General features: G+C 66.7%; 1 protein-coding gene across 5 annotated transcripts; it reads left to right on the forward strand.

The window, feature by feature from the left end:
- Nucleotides 1-560: 560 nt before the first annotated feature.
- CASKIN1 (CASK interacting protein 1) lies at nucleotides 561-15,655 on the forward strand. 5 transcript variants are annotated; one of them, XM_069487058.1, is made up of 20 exons: nucleotides 561-792; nucleotides 5,870-5,921; nucleotides 6,024-6,121; nucleotides 6,301-6,446; nucleotides 6,531-6,626; nucleotides 6,732-6,862; nucleotides 7,358-7,466; nucleotides 7,542-7,650; nucleotides 7,732-7,826; nucleotides 8,001-8,118; nucleotides 8,881-8,982; nucleotides 9,067-9,155; nucleotides 9,264-9,348; nucleotides 9,431-9,522; nucleotides 10,373-10,483; nucleotides 10,564-10,665; nucleotides 12,033-12,171; nucleotides 12,250-14,262; nucleotides 14,745-15,174; nucleotides 15,550-15,655. In XM_069487058.1, the coding sequence occupies exons 1-20, from the start codon at nucleotides 699-701 to the stop codon at nucleotides 15,644-15,646; spliced, it is 4,308 nt and encodes a 1,435-aa protein (XP_069343159.1). In that variant the 5' UTR covers nucleotides 561-698; the 3' UTR covers nucleotides 15,647-15,655. The 5 variants fall into 5 exon arrangements, with proteins under 5 accessions (XP_069343159.1, XP_069343157.1, XP_069343158.1 ...); XM_069487056.1 differs by having other exon boundaries at nucleotides 6,531-6,862; XM_069487057.1 differs by having other exon boundaries at nucleotides 7,542-7,826.
- The last annotated feature ends 2 nt before the right edge of the window (nucleotides 15,656-15,657 follow it).

The raw sequence follows: 15,657 nt of genomic DNA on the forward strand, positions 1-15,657 counted from the left end.
TCCCCGCATTATTTGTGGAGAGGAGCCAGCGGCTGCAGGGAAGGAGGTGAAGTGGGGGGAGGGAGTGCGGGTTCCCTGACACCGAATTCATTACCGGGAGATTCCTCTTCACAGCCCCTCCACGCCTCCCACGGGAACCACGGCCACTGGCGCCCGGGTCTCTCCGTGCCGGCCCCCGCCCGCCCCCTGCCTCGGTAATCCCTCCCCGCGCGGGTCCCGCAGCCTCTGGAAGGCTCTTCCTCTCAGCCTCGCGCTGCCGCCGCGTCCAGCCCCCAGGCGGGCGCCGGGCCGGCCTGTCCGCAGAGGCCGGGCCGAGCCGCGCGGCCCGCACGTGGGGAGGGGGCGTCTCCGGGGAGGGCCCGGTGCGGGGGCGGAGCCACGGAGCCGGGCGCGCGGCCGGCGCGGGCTGACGGAGGTCAGCGGCCGCGGGGACCCAGGCGTCCGGGAGGCGGCGCCAGGTGCCGCGCCCCCGCCCCGCGCCCGCCGCCGCCGGCCCCCGCCCCCGGGCCGCCCCCCGCCCGTGACGCGCTCCCCGCCCCCTCCGCGCCGGGAGCCGGAGCCCGAGCCGGAGCCCGAGGAGGGCGAAGGGGCGGCAGGCGGCGGGACAGGGAGGGGATGCGGCCGGGGCCGCGGGGCCGCCGCGTCTGAGCCGCGCGAGCGCACGGAGCGCAGCCGCGTCGCTGCGGCCCGGCCGCGCCATGGGGAAGGAGCAGGAGCTGGTGCAGGCGGTGAAGGCGGAGGACGTGGGGACCGCGCAGAGGCTGCTGCAGAGGCCGCGGCCCGGGAAGGCCAGTGAGTGCGGGGGGCGCGCTCGGGGCCCACCTCTCGCGCCGAGCCCCCCACCCCTCTGGGCGCAGGGCAGGGAAGGATGCTGCCGGGTCCCCGGGGGCGGGGCGGGGCCAGCAGCGCCTAGACCCTCTGTCAGCGCCCCCCCTACCCCCAGTACGGGAGGAGGGGCTGCCCCGAGCGCCCGGCCGTCACCCCAGCCCCCGGCGGGGTCCTGACGGCACCCACCTCCCCGGCCGCAGGCGTTCGCATCCCTCCTTCCCTGCCTCCGTCCCCTCCCTTCCCAGGCTGCGGGCTGACAGCTGGAGGTCTCTGATGGGCCTTTAAAGGGCGAGGCGGATGCCCCCCACACACATACCGTGGAGAGAGGGAGGGGGCCCTGGCGGCAAGGGGAGACCAGGGCCCTGACAGTGCGTGCTCCCCCTCCCCGCCCCGTGTTTAATAACAAGCTTCGCAGGGAAGGGGGGACAGGACCACGCTGGGGGTGTGGCTGCCCCCCCCCCCGCATGGCTGATGGGGGGCCATTTACTCCTGGAGCAGAGGCCCAAGGTCGCCCAGGCAGGGGCAGCCCTGGGCAAGGCTGTGGGCCCACTTCTCTGGCAGGCTCCACCAGACCCTGGTCCCCTTGGGCTTTCCTGCTGGTAAAGGGGGCTGTGAGGGAGGAGGCCCACTGGCCATCTCAAGCTTGCGCTGTGGGGGCCCCAGGGAAGGGCTAGGAGCTTGGAGCCCTGATCCCAGCACTCATCCCAGCTCAGCCAGGACCTCCCTGGGGGCCTCGGGAGATGGATGGATGGGCGTGTGGACTAGCCGTGTGTGCGGCTGCGCACGTATGACCGTGTCAGTGTGTCAGGGCACCTGTGCGGACACGGGCAGGGCTCTGCAGGTCAGCACGTGGGGTCTGGGCACCCTCACTCCCCACCCCACCCCCACAGACTGTAGCCAGAAGGCCCCTCCCCTTTCTCCACTGTGCTGCTGGGCACTGGGACCAGCTCCTGGGGCAGGGCAGGAGGACCCCCGCCCCTAGCACCCTGCCTGGCAGCCCCTGTCCACTCTGTGCAGCAAGAGAGAGGGACACTGGTGCCTTGCAGGTGGGCAGGCGGGCCCTGGGCTGGCTCAGACCCTTAGGGTTCAGAAAGGGAGGGCTTCCAGGCAGAGGCGCCTCATCAGAGAGAGACAGAGGCATGGTAAAGGCTTCCACCTAGTGGTTCTGTGACCTTGGGTACAGACAGCTTGGCTCTCTGGGCCTCAGTCTCCCCATCTGTAGGATGGGACGTTTGCCTCGCAGCAGCGTTGTGAGGACAGCGAGGGGGTGCACGTGAGGCTCCAGTACTTAGTAAGTTCTCAGTAAGTGCCAACTACGACTGCTCCCCTAGATGGCCCAGGCCCAGAACTAGGGAAGTAGAGACCTCAGATTTGGGGGTCCCTCCTCCCTTCTATTCAGGCCATTTGGGGGGCATGGGGGCCTTTACCTCTGCCTGGGTCTCTCCCTCTGCCTGTCTGGCCTCTGGGGCAGGGGAGACACCTGCCCTGGCCCCCGTGTCTGTACTCTCTGACTCACAGGGGCGGGTGCAATAAATCAGATGGAGAAATCCCTCCATGAATTAGCTCCGTCGTCATGGCAACGCTGGCCTGCTTTGGAGTAAGATGTATTTTGATTCAGCAAAGTACAGCTGGAGTTTGGGCCACGAGGTGGGGGGTGTCCAGCAGTGTCCTCTAGGCCTCTGAGCCCAGAGGTGTTCCTGTGACCCTTGCTTTCATGGTCCCCTCCTGGTGCCTGGCCTCTTCCCTCCTCCCACCACTCTAGTGTCACCCCAGGCTCTGTCACCCCAGGCTCTGTCATCCCGCCTTAAAGGGAGCCTCCCCTGTGTGCACATGCACGCATAGCAGTTGTCCTTGAGGGAAGAAGAGACTGTGCTCTGGAGGGAGAATGCTGGGGCAGGGGTGGCCTCCTGCTGGCGGGGAGGACCCCGTGTCCCCTTCCAGGAGGCCTGAGGACACCCTGGAGGAATTCCCTGCACACTGAGGGCTGGTGCCTGCCACCCTCTCACCTTGGCCCACTAAGTTCCTTGCAGCCTGGAGTTTGGACCTGACCCCAAAGGTGGGGCTGGTGTCAGGGAGCAGTTGAAGGGCTGGGTGATAGGCAGGGGGCGCTCAGCTCTGTGTGCTCCTGCTCATACGGAACCCATGGGGCTTAGTGACCTCGCAGGGAGGGAAAGGTGGCTTCTGGGAGAGGCTCCTAGACCTCCAGCCTGGTCCCCACCTGCCCCCTCCAGCCGGCCTCTGCCCCTGCTCATCCAGAGAACCTGCCTCAGAGGGGGCAGTCTCTCCAGCCCCAGGCCCGCTTCAGTTCTGGGACCTTCCTGGCCACCCAGTGTCCCTCACAGGAATTGGGGGAGGGTGTCCCAAGACTTCAAGCTGCCCCCATCCAATTTCAGCTACTTTCTTCTTTGAGGAGACCCAGGGCAGAAAGAGGGATGAGGTGACTTGGTGAGGTGCTGCCCCTCCTCATGGGGGTGGTCCCCTTTCTGATGGAGACGCCCCGTCTCCCACAGGTGTCACTTTCTGTTCTGTGACCTTCTGCCCCCCTGAAATCTCAGCCCCTGCAGGTGTGGCTGAGTGAGCAGGTGGGCCTGGCTGTGGGGCCCACTGTGTGGGGAGGAGAGGGCCTGGCCTAGCCTGTCTTAGGGGAGATGCCAGGATTGGCTACACTGGAGCTGGGAAGGGTGGGGGTGCAGTATTCCTGGGGGGGAACATCCCAAGTGTAGCCCTAGGGGAGAGGCAGTGATGTCTGCACTCCCTTCAGCTAATGGCAAGGGACAGGGACCGTGCAGGCCCAGCTACGTAATTGACAGGGTTCCGTGCAGAATGCAAATGCAGGGCTACTTGTTCCAAAATTGAGAATTTCAAGATAGCGACAACACAGCAACCAAGCAGTTGTGGGGTCTTCTGGGCAGCTGCTCAGTCACACTCCCGTGAGGCCGGCCCTGAAAGGCGGACAGAGTGGGGGACGAAGCTACCAGTTCAGTCTCTGATTTACTGAGCGCCTCCCCTGCGCACCAGGCACTGCTTTAGCTAGCGAGGACTCCGCAGTGAGCACCGTAGATTCGAGCCCGTGTCCTCTTGGCGCTTATAGTTTAGTGGTGGAGGCGGGTGAGGAACAAAATCAGTGAGGTGTGATGTGGTCGGTGGTCGTGAAGGACACAGCAACACGGCAGACATGGGATGGGGGGGCCATCTTGGATGGGGAGGCCTTGCTGACAGGTGACAGCGGACGTGAGGGAGGGAGTTGTGGGGATCCGTAGGGGAAGAGCAGCCCCCCCCAGCATGTGCAAAGGCCCTGCGGCAAGGGCAGCCTGTATGTTGGAGAAGCGTCAAGGAGGCCCATGTGGCTGGAGCAGGGGTGACGAGAGAGTGGGCAAGGTCAGGGCGAGGGCAGCAGGGCAGGAGGACCCCATTGTGCAGTGTCATTGTCCTCCCTCGGCCTCCCCCCTGCCCCCTTCAGTGAGACGGGCTGCTGAAGGGTCTTCGGGAGAGGAGCAGCAGGATCCGACACATGTTCTCATAGGGCCCCCCAGACTGCTGGGCACCCCTGGGTTAGACCCAGCGGTGAGGGAGGACATGGGGATGCAGTGGGGAGGTGGTGGCAGTGATCCGGTGAGCGATGCTGGCCCGGCCCGGCCTGGTGGCGGTGGCAGTGGTGAGAAGAGGTGAGAAGGGTTCCGAGCGTGCTGAGAGCATCTCGAAGGTAGAGCCAGAAGGGATCACGGAGGGACGAGATATAGGAGTGCAGGAGAGCATGCTGGATCCACGGCTTTGGCCGGGCCGCAGAGGGGAAGGGTGGCATTGCCACGCGTGGAAGTAGATGTGTCTGAGCATGGGGCTGCTGGCGCGGTGGAGCCGCCTTCACTCTGCGCAAGAGAAACCCCTTGCTGCAGGAGGTGGGGGTGGGATTCCGCATAGCTGATATTAGTAATCGCCACTCACTGAGCCCTGGTGGTGCCCGGCCCCACGGGCTTTGTATCTGGAAATGCTCTCCGCCTCTGCCGCCCGTTAGCACGGCCTCCTCCAGCCCAGTGGCCGAGGCCATGGGGCTAGAGAGTGGCAGAGCAGAGACTTGAACTCAGGCCCGTCTGACCTTGTGGGCCTCATGGGTCATTGGAGGACCCACACCCTGCGTCTGGCGGCTGAGACCAGGGCTGCTGTGGGTCACCAGGCAAGCCCTGCAGCCTCTGTGCCTTGACTCCCGCCCTCAGGCTCCCACCCCCACCCCTGTCCTGGGCCTGGACAAAGGGGCTTCTGTCCTGTGTGCTCCCCCTCACCGAGTGACTGACCCACAAACGGGTTATGTAACCAGGGCCCAGACAGGCAGGGAGTTGGCCCAAGTCCACGTGGACTTGCGCCCACTGGGAGGGCATTGGTGGGCTTCTCTCCTCTGGCAGCCAGCCGGTGGGGGCTGGAAGGGGGACGGCCCTAGGGGAGATGGAGGCCCCTCCGGCAGGCTTGGGCCCCTTGAGCTCAGGTGGCCTGAGCCCTGTGGCCAAGATGGCTGTGTGCAGGAGGTCACGCAGGGTCACTAGCCTCTCACCTACCTCCCCACTGCCCTGGCTATGTGGGTAGCCCACACTGGCTGTGGCCCAGAGCTGGCAGTGGGGTGGCCGTGTGGTGGAGATGCAGCTCTTCCCCCAGAGATACCCCCATTTCCGGGTGTTCCAGCCTCCCTGGCCACCCCCGGCCCCATCTGGGTCTTCTGAGAGACAGATTGGGCCGGCTCTCTCCCTCCCACCATTGGCAGGTGCTCAGCCAGCGTCCCCAGGGAGGGAATGCGTGTGCACACGTGTGTGTGTGTGTGTGTCTGTCTGTGTGGGTGCACAGCCTAGTCTCCTGTCCCCAAGCGGGGACAGACCAGAGTTCTTGGTTGGTCCTGTGAATCGCCCCCATCTCAGTGCAATGGGAAACCAAGGCCCAGGCCGTTGGCACTTGGGGCCGAGTGCAGGGCAGAGCTGAGTGAATGAGTCCCCTTCTCTCCCGCTGCCTGGAAGGGCTGGGCAGAGCCTCCCCTTACCGTGTCCCTCTCCACTCCCAGAGCTCCTGGGCTCCACCAAGAAGATCAATGTCAACTTCCAGGACCCAGATGGGTGAGTTCTCAGCCAGGGTGGTGCCAGCCTGGAAGGGGGTAGCAGCTCCTGGGGGGCCGGGGTGGTGGGTCCTCCCCAACATTTGCTCTCTGCCTGTGCCAGCTTCTCTGCCCTGCACCACGCGGCCCTGAATGGCAACACGGAACTGATCACGCTGCTGCTGGAAGCCCAGGCCGCTGTGGACATCAAGGACAACAAAGGCAAGCCTGGCCCAGGCCTGGAGCATTGGGTTCAGCAGGCCCTGGTGGTCCCTCACCCGAGGGCTCAGCCCAGGGTCTGGGTCTGGGTATAGGCGGGTCCTTGTGCAATCCATGTTCTGGAGGTCAGCATTGGGTTCAGGGTCAGGGGTTAGCTCCCAACAGCCCCCACCTGCCCCCAGGCATGCGGCCATTGCACTATGCGGCCTGGCAGGGCCGGAAGGAGCCCATGAAGCTGGTGCTGAAGGCAGGCTCTGCCGTGAACATCCCGTCTGACGAGGGCCACATTCCCCTGCATCTGGCGGCCCAGCACGGTCACTACGACGTGGTGAGACCCGTGTGGGGATGGGGGTGGGGGGAAGCTCGGGCCTGGGGCTGCCTGTGGGCCTGACTGTGCCCTCGGCCCCCACAGTCGGAGATGCTGCTGCAGCACCAGTCCAACCCGTGCATGGTGGACAACTCGGGGAAGACGCCCTTGGACCTGGCCTGCGAGTTCGGCCGTGTTGGGGTAAGTCTCCCTGCGGAGCCGAGTGGGGCTCCGTCTGCCTGTTCCCCTCACCTGGGGTGGGGGTGGCCCAGGCCAGGGCTCCCCTACCCTGCCCCCTCCTTCAAGGTAGTCCAGCTGCTCCTAAGCAGCAACATGTGTGCGGCGCTGCTGGAGCCCCGACCGGGGGACACCACTGACCCCAACGGCACCAGCCCCCTGCACCTGGCAGCCAAGAATGGTCACATCGACATTATCAGGTACAGCCCTGGTGGGGAGGGGACTCGGCCTCACTATTCCTAGGGTTTGGTGGCACCCTGGGCTCAGGGATAACATCCAGGTAGCCATAGGGACATGGTCAGCCCTCTGGTGTGGCCTCCAGACACCCAAGTATACAATGAGCTGGAGGGGCTGGGCAGGGGGCTGCAACAGCCCACAAGCCTAGCTGTGTCCCGGCCCTGCCACTGCTGGGTGACCTCACGGAGGCACCAAATTCTCTGAGCCTCAGTTTTCCCACCCATAAGGTGGGGGTCCCAGCAGTGCAAACACTAGGGTTACAGGAGATACGAGCTGTGAAGGGTTAGCACAGGGTAAGTCAGACACCGTGGCAGTCAGGGACACAGGGCAGGGTCGCCAGCCCTCAGCCCCAAGCAGGCAGTTGGGGTACCCAGGAATTGAGGCCTGGCATGGGGTGCGGGGGAACTCCTGCTGGAAGGCCTGCCATTCGCTCCGCGCTCTGCCTTCACCCCCACCAGGCTCCTCCTCCAAGCTGGCATCGACATTAACCGCCAGACCAAGTCGGGCACCGCCCTGCACGAGGCCGCGCTCTGCGGGAAGACAGAAGTGGTCCGGCTGCTGCTGGACGTGAGTCGGGGCTGCAGGAGCTGGGCCAGGCGGGTGGCGCAGGCTCCTGACGGCCTCGCCCTTTCACACACACAGAGCGGGATCAACGCCCACGTGAGGAACACCTACAGCCAGACGGCCCTGGACATCGTGCACCAGTTTACCACGTCCCAGGCCAGCAAGGAGATCAAGCAGCTGTTGCGAGGTGGGCCCGGGTGGGGCGGGGGCTGGGCCCGGCCTGGCGAGGTCAGCTCTTGGGACAAGAGTCCACCTCCTGTGTCCCCAGAGGCCTCGGCAGCCCTGCAGGTCCGGGCGACCAAGGATTACTGCAACAATTATGACCTGACCAGCCTCAACGTGAAGGCCGGAGACATCATCACAGTAAGGGCGGCCCCGGGGCCACTGAAGCGGGGCCAGGTGGGGCCTGGGCAGGCTCACCCAGGACACCCTCTCACAGCAGCTGGGGGTGCCGGGAGGGCAGGAGGCTCAGAAAGGTGGCTCAGACAGCTCCCAGTGGAGCAGCATCCCTGAGCACAGCCCCACCTTTCTGACCAGGTCCTCGAGCAGCATCCGGATGGCCGGTGGAAGGGCTGTATCCATGACAACCGGACGGGCAATGACCGGGTGGGCTACTTCCCGTCCTCATTGGGCGAGGCCATTGTCAAGCGAGCAGGCAAGTCCCACCGTAACCAGGGGGCCAGCAGGGAGGAGCCAGTCAGCCTTGGCTTGGCGGCCAGAAAGGGGTCCAGCAGTGTGGCCCGCTGGCCATCTCCTCGCCAGCGGCCGTGCACACCCATTCCTCCGTTCATCCCACAAACACGAGTGCCCTCCACGTTCTGGTTCTGAGCTGACCACTGGGGACAGACAGGGACCTAGACGCTGCTCCTGCTCTCAGGCAGCTTGCCCTGGGGTGGGAGAGGGTGGGGACAGTGACACAGAGGGAACAGTACCAACCAGTGACACAGGGCGAGTGGATAGAGGTCTGCTTTAGATAGGGTAGTCAGAGGTCAGAGAGGGCCCTGGCGGGGGACGGGGGAACTGGCCATGGGCAGAGCAGTCTAGGCACTGAGGCTGGAGGGGGCTCGGCACAGTGAGGAGGGGAGACTGTGAGCTGGGGCAGAGTGAGTGCCAGGAACAGGGCATGTGGCCAGCCCCCAGGGCCCAGGCTGTGGAGCCCACGCACGGGTGGTTTCCGGGGCTAAAGAACATGGCAGGTGACAGTGTGCAAGAGGGAAGAGGCAGCTGGTTAGGAGGCAGGGCCTGCACCCATGGGCATCCAGGTGGATGGGGCCTTCCAAGGGCCTCTCCGCTCCCTGCAGACAGCTAGGGCAGGAGGAGGCCACGATGTGGCCCCCAGAGGTGCGGATGAGCTGGCCTCTCCTCTGCCCGCCCCTCCCCTCCGTCCAGGGCTCAGGAGACTCTGCTTGGCCTACAGGTTCTCGAGCAGGCACCGAACAAAGCCCACCCCAGGGAGGTGGCTCTTTGGGGCCCTCTGCGCCCCCAGAGGAGATCTGGGTGCTAAGGAAGCCTTTTGCAGGTGGGCTGGGGGCCCTGAGGGCTGGGGCGGCAGGAGGGCACCACTGCAGGGCCAGCGCCTCATCCTACTCCCTCCTGCTGGCAGGTGGGGACCGAAGCGGCAGTGTGAGCAGTGTGGCCAGCGGCCGGGGCAGCGGGGGCCATGCCCTGCATGCAGGCTCCGAGGGAGTCAAGGTCAGTGGGGTGGTGGCCAGCACGGGTGGCCGGGGTGGTGGCCAGCACGGGTGGCCAGGGTGGCCAGGGCCTGGAGCAGGCCAGTGAGTGAGTGTTTCTGGGTTATAGCTCTTGGCAACGGTGCTTTCCCAGAAGTCCGTGTCCGAGTCCAGCCCTGGGGACAGCCCAGTCAAGCCTCCAGAGGGTTCCACAGGTAAGTGAAGGATGCAGGTATGCCTGTCTGGTGGGGAAGAGGCCCCCGAGCAGCCCCTGCCCCCCACCCCTGTCGTCCCCAGGTGCGGCCCGGTCCCAGCCCCCAGTGGCCCACACGGGGCAGGTCCACGGAGATCAGCCACCGAAGAAGCTGGAGCCGGCGTCAGAGGGCAAGGTACAGGGCCGGGCCAGGTCCAGGGCCAGGCATCAGGGAGGGTGGCGGGGCTGACAGTCTGATGGGCACCCGGGCAGCCTGGCCTGGCCCCGGGCACAGCAGGGCCAGGGGCCTTGCCAGGCTAGAGCCCGTTCTTCTGTCTGTCAGTCTGTGTGTGTGTTGTGTGCACACTCCCGTGTGTACAGGTGACGTCTATCATGTAAGCAGTACGTGTGAGCTGGCGTGTGCCTAGGTGTGTGCACGCTGTGGAGGGCACGTGCAGTGAGTGGGGTGCGTGTACGGCGGTGTGACTATGAGCTGGGCACAGGTGTGAGACAGCACAGTGCGTGCGTGGGCAAGTGGGCCGCGTGTGCGTGCACCCGGGTGCTGGGGAGGCGTGAGCTGCTGGCTGAGTCCTCCTGCGGGGCGGAGGAAGCAAGGTGCCCGCCTGTGGGCACAGAGCCCACTTTCCAGGCAGCTGGGGACAGCCCTGAGCAGCCCAGCCAGAGGCCCCTTTCCCGAGACCCCTCACATGGGGCACACTGCCTGCCTCACCGAGATGGTGTGGGGGGTCCCTGGTGCAGGAACGGGGGGTAGGGGAAGGTCAGGGAGGCCATGACATGACAGCACTGGACCCTCCTGGTGGAGATCCCTGAAGGCAGAAGGGCTGGAGGACGCTCGAGGAAGGCCCACTCAGGACCGCGATCGAGGAGCACGGGGCCAGGCGTGCCAGGCCTGGCTGCAGATGGACCTGCGGACGGCGTGCCCGGTGGCTACATGGCCTGCCAGCCAAGCAGAGAAGGAGGCGTGAGGTGGCTGGGGTGCAGGCCTGGGGCGGGCGAGCCTGCAGTGGGTACCTTGTGTCTTCCAGAGCACTGAGGCCGTCAGCCAGTGGCTTGCCACGTTCCAGCTGCAGCTCTACACCCCCAACTTCGTCAGCGCCGGCTACGACCTGCCCACCATCAGCCGCATGACCCCCGAGGTGAGCTTCCTGCAGGCTGCCTGCCAGCTGCGTCCCACAGACAGGCCCGGCCTCCTGCTGATGGGCTCCCCTCTGCCTAGGACCTCACGGCCATCGGCGTCACCAAGCCGGGCCACCGGAAGAAGATCACGGCAGAGATCAGTGGCCTGAGTGTGCCCGACTGGCTGCCTGAGCACAAGCCCGTAAGGCCCCCTGCACCCCAGTGGCTGGGCCCAGGACGGGCGGGCAGACAGACAGACAGACTGGCTCCCACCCCTCTGGGGCTCCAGGGAGAGGACAGTGGACGATGGGCCGCCAGCAGTGAGCCACCTGGACAGCCTCTGTTTGTCCGTCCTGGGCACTGACACCAGACTCCCTGGGGCAGGGGCAGGGGCCAGAGGAGCCTGCAGCCAGGAGAGTCCCCCTCTCCACCTCCCTGACCCCCAAAAAGACCCCCATCACACACAGGCTGCCATACAGGGACCCCCAGCCATCTATCCCCTGAGCACGGCTTGTCACGCATGCAGAGATGGCAGGGGCCTGCGTCCACCGCATCCAGCACGTGTGTGCACTGAATGCCCTCCAGCTACCCGCTGAGAACTGCATGAGCACGCACATGCTCCACCGCACGTGTGGCCCGTGCTGACGGGTGACACTTCCATTTCCAGCCATACCTGTACATGCTGGCCTGTGCTGTCACTACAGGCAGGTGGATAGGGTCTGGGCCTGGAAGAGGTGGGCCCAGGGCCTGGCCCAACCTGAACTCTGGGGTCCTGTCCACTGACGGGAAAGGTGCTCGGTGGCCACCAAAGGGCCCTCAGGGTCCTGGATCTGTTGCCGGACGGGCCTGCACTCAGTTGGTGCACACGCACCCCGCCCTGCCCCACTCAGTCAGCGGCTCAGAGGGCCTCCTGGGAGCACGTCTGGGTCCTGTGGGCCTCGCCTTGCCCTGTGCACCTGGGGTGACTGAGTGTGCCAAGTGTGGGTGCATGAATGACGTCCAGCTGGGAGTGTGGACACCTGGATGCCGCTCAGGGAGCGATTGGTGGCTCTCGGTGGACTGCTGTGGATATTTGCACATGTGTGTGGTGTGGCTGTGTGTCTGAGGCAGGTGGGGAAACAGTGAGAGGGCGTGAGCATGACGCGGACAGGATGTCAGTGCCCATGCGTGGCTGGGCGCGCAGTGTGCGGCATGTGTACGTATACACGTAGTTGGTGTGGTGCCGTATGTCTGTGTCCACGACATGTGGGGTGAGTCTCCTCAGGGTGCTGTGCCCACAGCCGCCTGGCCGGGCAAGGAAGCCCTTGCTTCCACCCTCTCAAAGGGCGTCCTGAGGAGGGGCCGTCACTGTGTGTGTGTTTGCGTGTGGGGCCGTGCCGAGGCGCTGGCCCTGGGCTCCTGCCGAGGCTTGCCTGTGAGGTTTCCAATGATGACAACTCGGCCTGTCCGTTTGTCCTTCTGTCTGTCTGTATCCTGCTGGCCCAGCACCCCTCCTCCAACAGCCCCAAGCGGGTGGGCAGGGTGTGGGCAGCCAGCTCGGGCTGCCCCTCTGTGTCCCCTGCTCCGTAGGCTAACCTGGCCGTGTGGCTGTCCATGATCGGCCTGGCCCAGTACTACAAAGTGCTGGTGGAAAACGGCTACGAGAACATCGACTTCATCACCGACATCACCTGGGAGGACCTGCAGGAGATCGGCATCACCAAGCTGGGTGAGGGCCCCGGCCCCCAGGCCCACCCCCCGCCCCTTTGGCTCCTGGTCCACCTGACCTGCCCCTGTGCCCTCTCAGGACACCAGAAGAAGCTGATGCTGGCAGTGAGGAAACTGGCAGAGCTGCAGAAGGCAGAATACGCCAAGTATGAAGGGGGACCCCTGCGCCGGAAGGCACCCCAGTCACTGGAAGTGATGGCCATTGAGTCACCACCCCCGCCTGAGCCTGCACCGGCTGACTGCCAGTCCCCTAAGATGACCACCTTCCAGGACAGTGAGCTTAGCGGTGAGCTGCAGGCTGCCATGACTGGCCCGGCTGAGGGGGCCACTGCTGCCGCTGCTGAAAAACCCCCCAACCACTTGCCACCCACCCCCAGGGCCACTGTGCGGCAGGAGCCCAGCCTGGGTGGGCGGGCACGGCACATGAGCAGCTCCCAGGAGCTGCTGGGCGACGGGCCCCCTGGGCCGGGCAGCCCCATGTCTCGAAGCCAGGAGTACCTGCTGGATGAGGGGCCAGCCCCCGGCACCACCCCCAAGGAGGCCCGGCCTGGCCGCCATGGTCACAGTGTCAAGAGGGCCAGTGTGCCCCCAGTGCCTGGCAAGCCACGGCAGGTCCTCCTGCCGGGTGCCAGCCACTTTACACCCCCGCAGACACCCACCAAAGCCCGGCCAGGCTCTCCCCAGGCCCTTGGGGGACCTCATGGTCCAGCCCCAGCCACGGCCAAGGTGAAGCCCACCCCACAGCTGCTGCCACCCACAGAGCGACCCATGTCACCTCGCTCCCTGCCACAGTCACCCACGCACCGTGGCTTTGCCTACGTGCTGCCCCAGCCTGTGGAGGGCGAGGCGGGGCCAGCTGCCCCAGGGCTAGCACCCCCGCCTGTGCCGGCAGCTGTGCCAACACTATGCCTGCCCCCTGAGGCTGACACCGAGCCAGGGCGGCCCAAGAAGCGCGCCCACAGCCTGAATCGCTACGCGGCATCTGACAGTGAGCCCGAGCGGGACGAGCTGCTAGTGCCTGCTGCCGCAGGGCCGTACGCCACAGTCCAGCGGCGTGTGGGCCGCAGCCACTCAGTGAGGGCACCTGCTGGCACCGACAAGAATGTCAACCGCAGCCAGTCGTTCGCTGTGCGGCCACGCAAGAAGGGGCCCCCACCGCCCCCACCCAAGCGCTCCAGCTCAGCCATGGCCAGTGCCAACCTGGCTGATGAGCAGGTGCCGGACACCGAGGCTGAAGACGGCCTGCTGGGGGTCCGGGCACAGCGCCGGCGGGCTAGCGACCTAGCTGGCAGCGTGGACACGGGCAGTGCCGGCAGTGTGAAGAGCATCGCGGCCATGCTTGAGCTGTCCTCCATTGGGGGTGGGGGCCGGGCTGCCCGCAGGCCTCCCGAGGGCCACCCCACGCCTCGGCCTGCCAGTCCAGAGCCGGGCCGGGTGGCCACGGTGCTGGCCTCCGTGAAGCATAAAGAGGCCATCGGGCCTGATGGGGAGGTGGTGAACCGGCGCCGCACGCTTAGCGGGCCAGTCACTGGACTTCTGGCCACTGCCCGTCGGGGGCCTGGGGAGTCGGCAGATCAAGGCCACTTTGTGGAGGATGGTGCTGGCCGGCAGCGGCCTCGAGGTCCAGTCAAGGGTGAGGCAAGTGTTGAGGGCCCACCCCTGACCAGGGTGGAGGCCAGTGCCACGCTCAAGAGGCGCATCCGGGCCAAGCAGAGCCAGCAGGAGAATGTCAAGTTCATCCTGACCGAGTCTGACACAGTCAAGCGCAGGCCCAAGGCCAGGGAGCGAGAGGCTGGGCCTGAGCCGCCCCCCGCACTGTCTGTGTACCAGAATGGTACAGGCACTGCACGTCGCCTGCCAGCCTCAGAGCAGGCTGGCCCCCCAGAGCTGCCCCCGCCACCCCCGCCTGCCGAGCCACCGCCCACGGACCTGGTGCACCTGCCCCCACTGCCCCAACCGGAGAGTGATGCCCGGAAGACGGCCAAGCCGCCTGTGTCTCCCAAGCCTATCCTGGCTCAGCCGGTGCCCAAGATCCAGGGCTCGCCCACACCCACCTCCAAGAAGGTGCCGCTGCCAGGCCCTGGCAGCCCAGGTAGGTCCATGGAGCCACCAAGTGCAGGCCAAGAAGGGGAGGCAGGACCCCTGCCCAGTCTCTCTACTCTGAGGGCTTTTCCTCTTCTTGGATTTGATGGAAGTCCAGGTGGGGTAGGGTGGGAAAGTGTCCCCAGACCCTCTCATCCACCCACTATTGGACAACCCTGCCAGCCTAGGGCTGGAGCAAAGTGGATGGCCCTCCCCTGACCCAGGCGCATAAGGGAGAGGACAGGTTTCCAGACAGAAGGATCAGAGGTGCAAAGGCCCTGAGGCATGCAGGCAACTAGGCGGTGTGGCTGCAGCAGGCCACCTCTGGAGGGGGAGTTCCGAAGCAGCAAAGTGAGCTTTGCAGCTGGGGGCGCGGCCCCTGGCGGCCACGGGAGGCTGGGGGCGAGGGGCCGCGGGGCCTCGGCTGCGCGCCGGGTGCGGGAGCTGGCGCGGTCCGTGCCCGCCGCGGTGCCAGCGCAGTCCTTCCCGCAGAAGTGAAGCGCGCCCACGGCACGCCGCCGCCTGTGTCTCCCAAACCGCCGCCACCGCCCACGGCGCCCAAGCCGGCCAAGGCAGTGGCGGGGCTGCCGGCAGGCAGCGCCAGCCCGTCGCCCGCGCCCTCGCCGGCGCGCCAGCCGCCCGCCGCAGCCGCCAAGCCGGCCGGCACGCCGCCCTCGCTGAGCGCCAGCCCCGCCAAGCCCCCGTCCCCCGGCGCGCCCGCGCTGCACGTGCCCGCTAAGCCCCCGCGCGCCGCCGCCGCCGCCGCCGCCGCCGCCGCCGCCGCCGGGGCTCCCGCCGCGCCCGACGGCACCTCGCCGGGGGACAGCGCCCGGCAGAAGCTGGAGGAGACGAGCGCGTGCCTGGCCGCGGCGCTGCAGGCGGTGGAGGAGAAGATCCGGCAAGAGGACGGACAGGGCTCGCGGTAGGCGCGGGGCGGGGCGCAGGGCGGGACCCAGCCGCGGTGGGCGGGGATGGGGCGGGGCTGCGTGCCAGCCGACTCCTCCCACACTCGGGGCGGGGCCTCCGCCGGTCAGGAACCCGGGAGTGGGGCGGGACGGCCTGGCACGTGGGGGGCGGTACTCGGTCTAGTGGGCGGGAGCCTGCATGTGGGGGGCGGAGTTGAGGGCGGGCCTCGGCCCTTTAGGATCCCGGGAGCGGGGCGGGGCCTGCACGTGGTGGGCGGGGTTGAGGTTGGGTGCCGGCCCGTTAGGATGGGGCGTGGGCGGGACTCGGCCGGGTGGGCGGGGCCAGGCGTGGTCGCCGCCGGCCGCACTGCTCACGCGGCGCCCGCCCGCAGCCCCTCCGCGGCGGAGAAGAGCACGGGCAGCATCCTGGACGACATTGGCAGCATGTTCGACGACCTGGCCGACCAGCTGGACGCCATGCTGGAGTGACGCGGCCACGT

This window comes from Eulemur rufifrons, chromosome 14, assembly GCF_041146395.1.
Source record: "Eulemur rufifrons isolate Redbay chromosome 14, OSU_ERuf_1, whole genome shotgun sequence".
Lineage (NCBI taxonomy): Eukaryota > Metazoa > Chordata > Mammalia > Primates > Lemuridae > Eulemur > Eulemur rufifrons.

What these genes read in the sequence shown, in the direction of transcription:
- CASKIN1 (XM_069487055.1), top strand. Translation starts at nt 699, where the DNA reads ATGGGGAAGGAGCAGGAGCTGGTGCAGGCGGTGAAGGCGGAGGACGTG. An exon ending in CAGGCTCCGAGGGAGTCAAG is followed by an intron (nt 9,156 to 9,263) that starts GTCAGTGGGGTG and finishes TCTGGGTTATAG; the next exon opens with CTCTTGGCAACGGTGCTTTC. An exon ending in GCCAGGCCCTGGCAGCCCAG is followed by an intron (nt 14,263 to 14,744) that starts GTAGGTCCATGG and finishes TCCTTCCCGCAG; the next exon opens with AAGTGAAGCGCGCCCACGGC.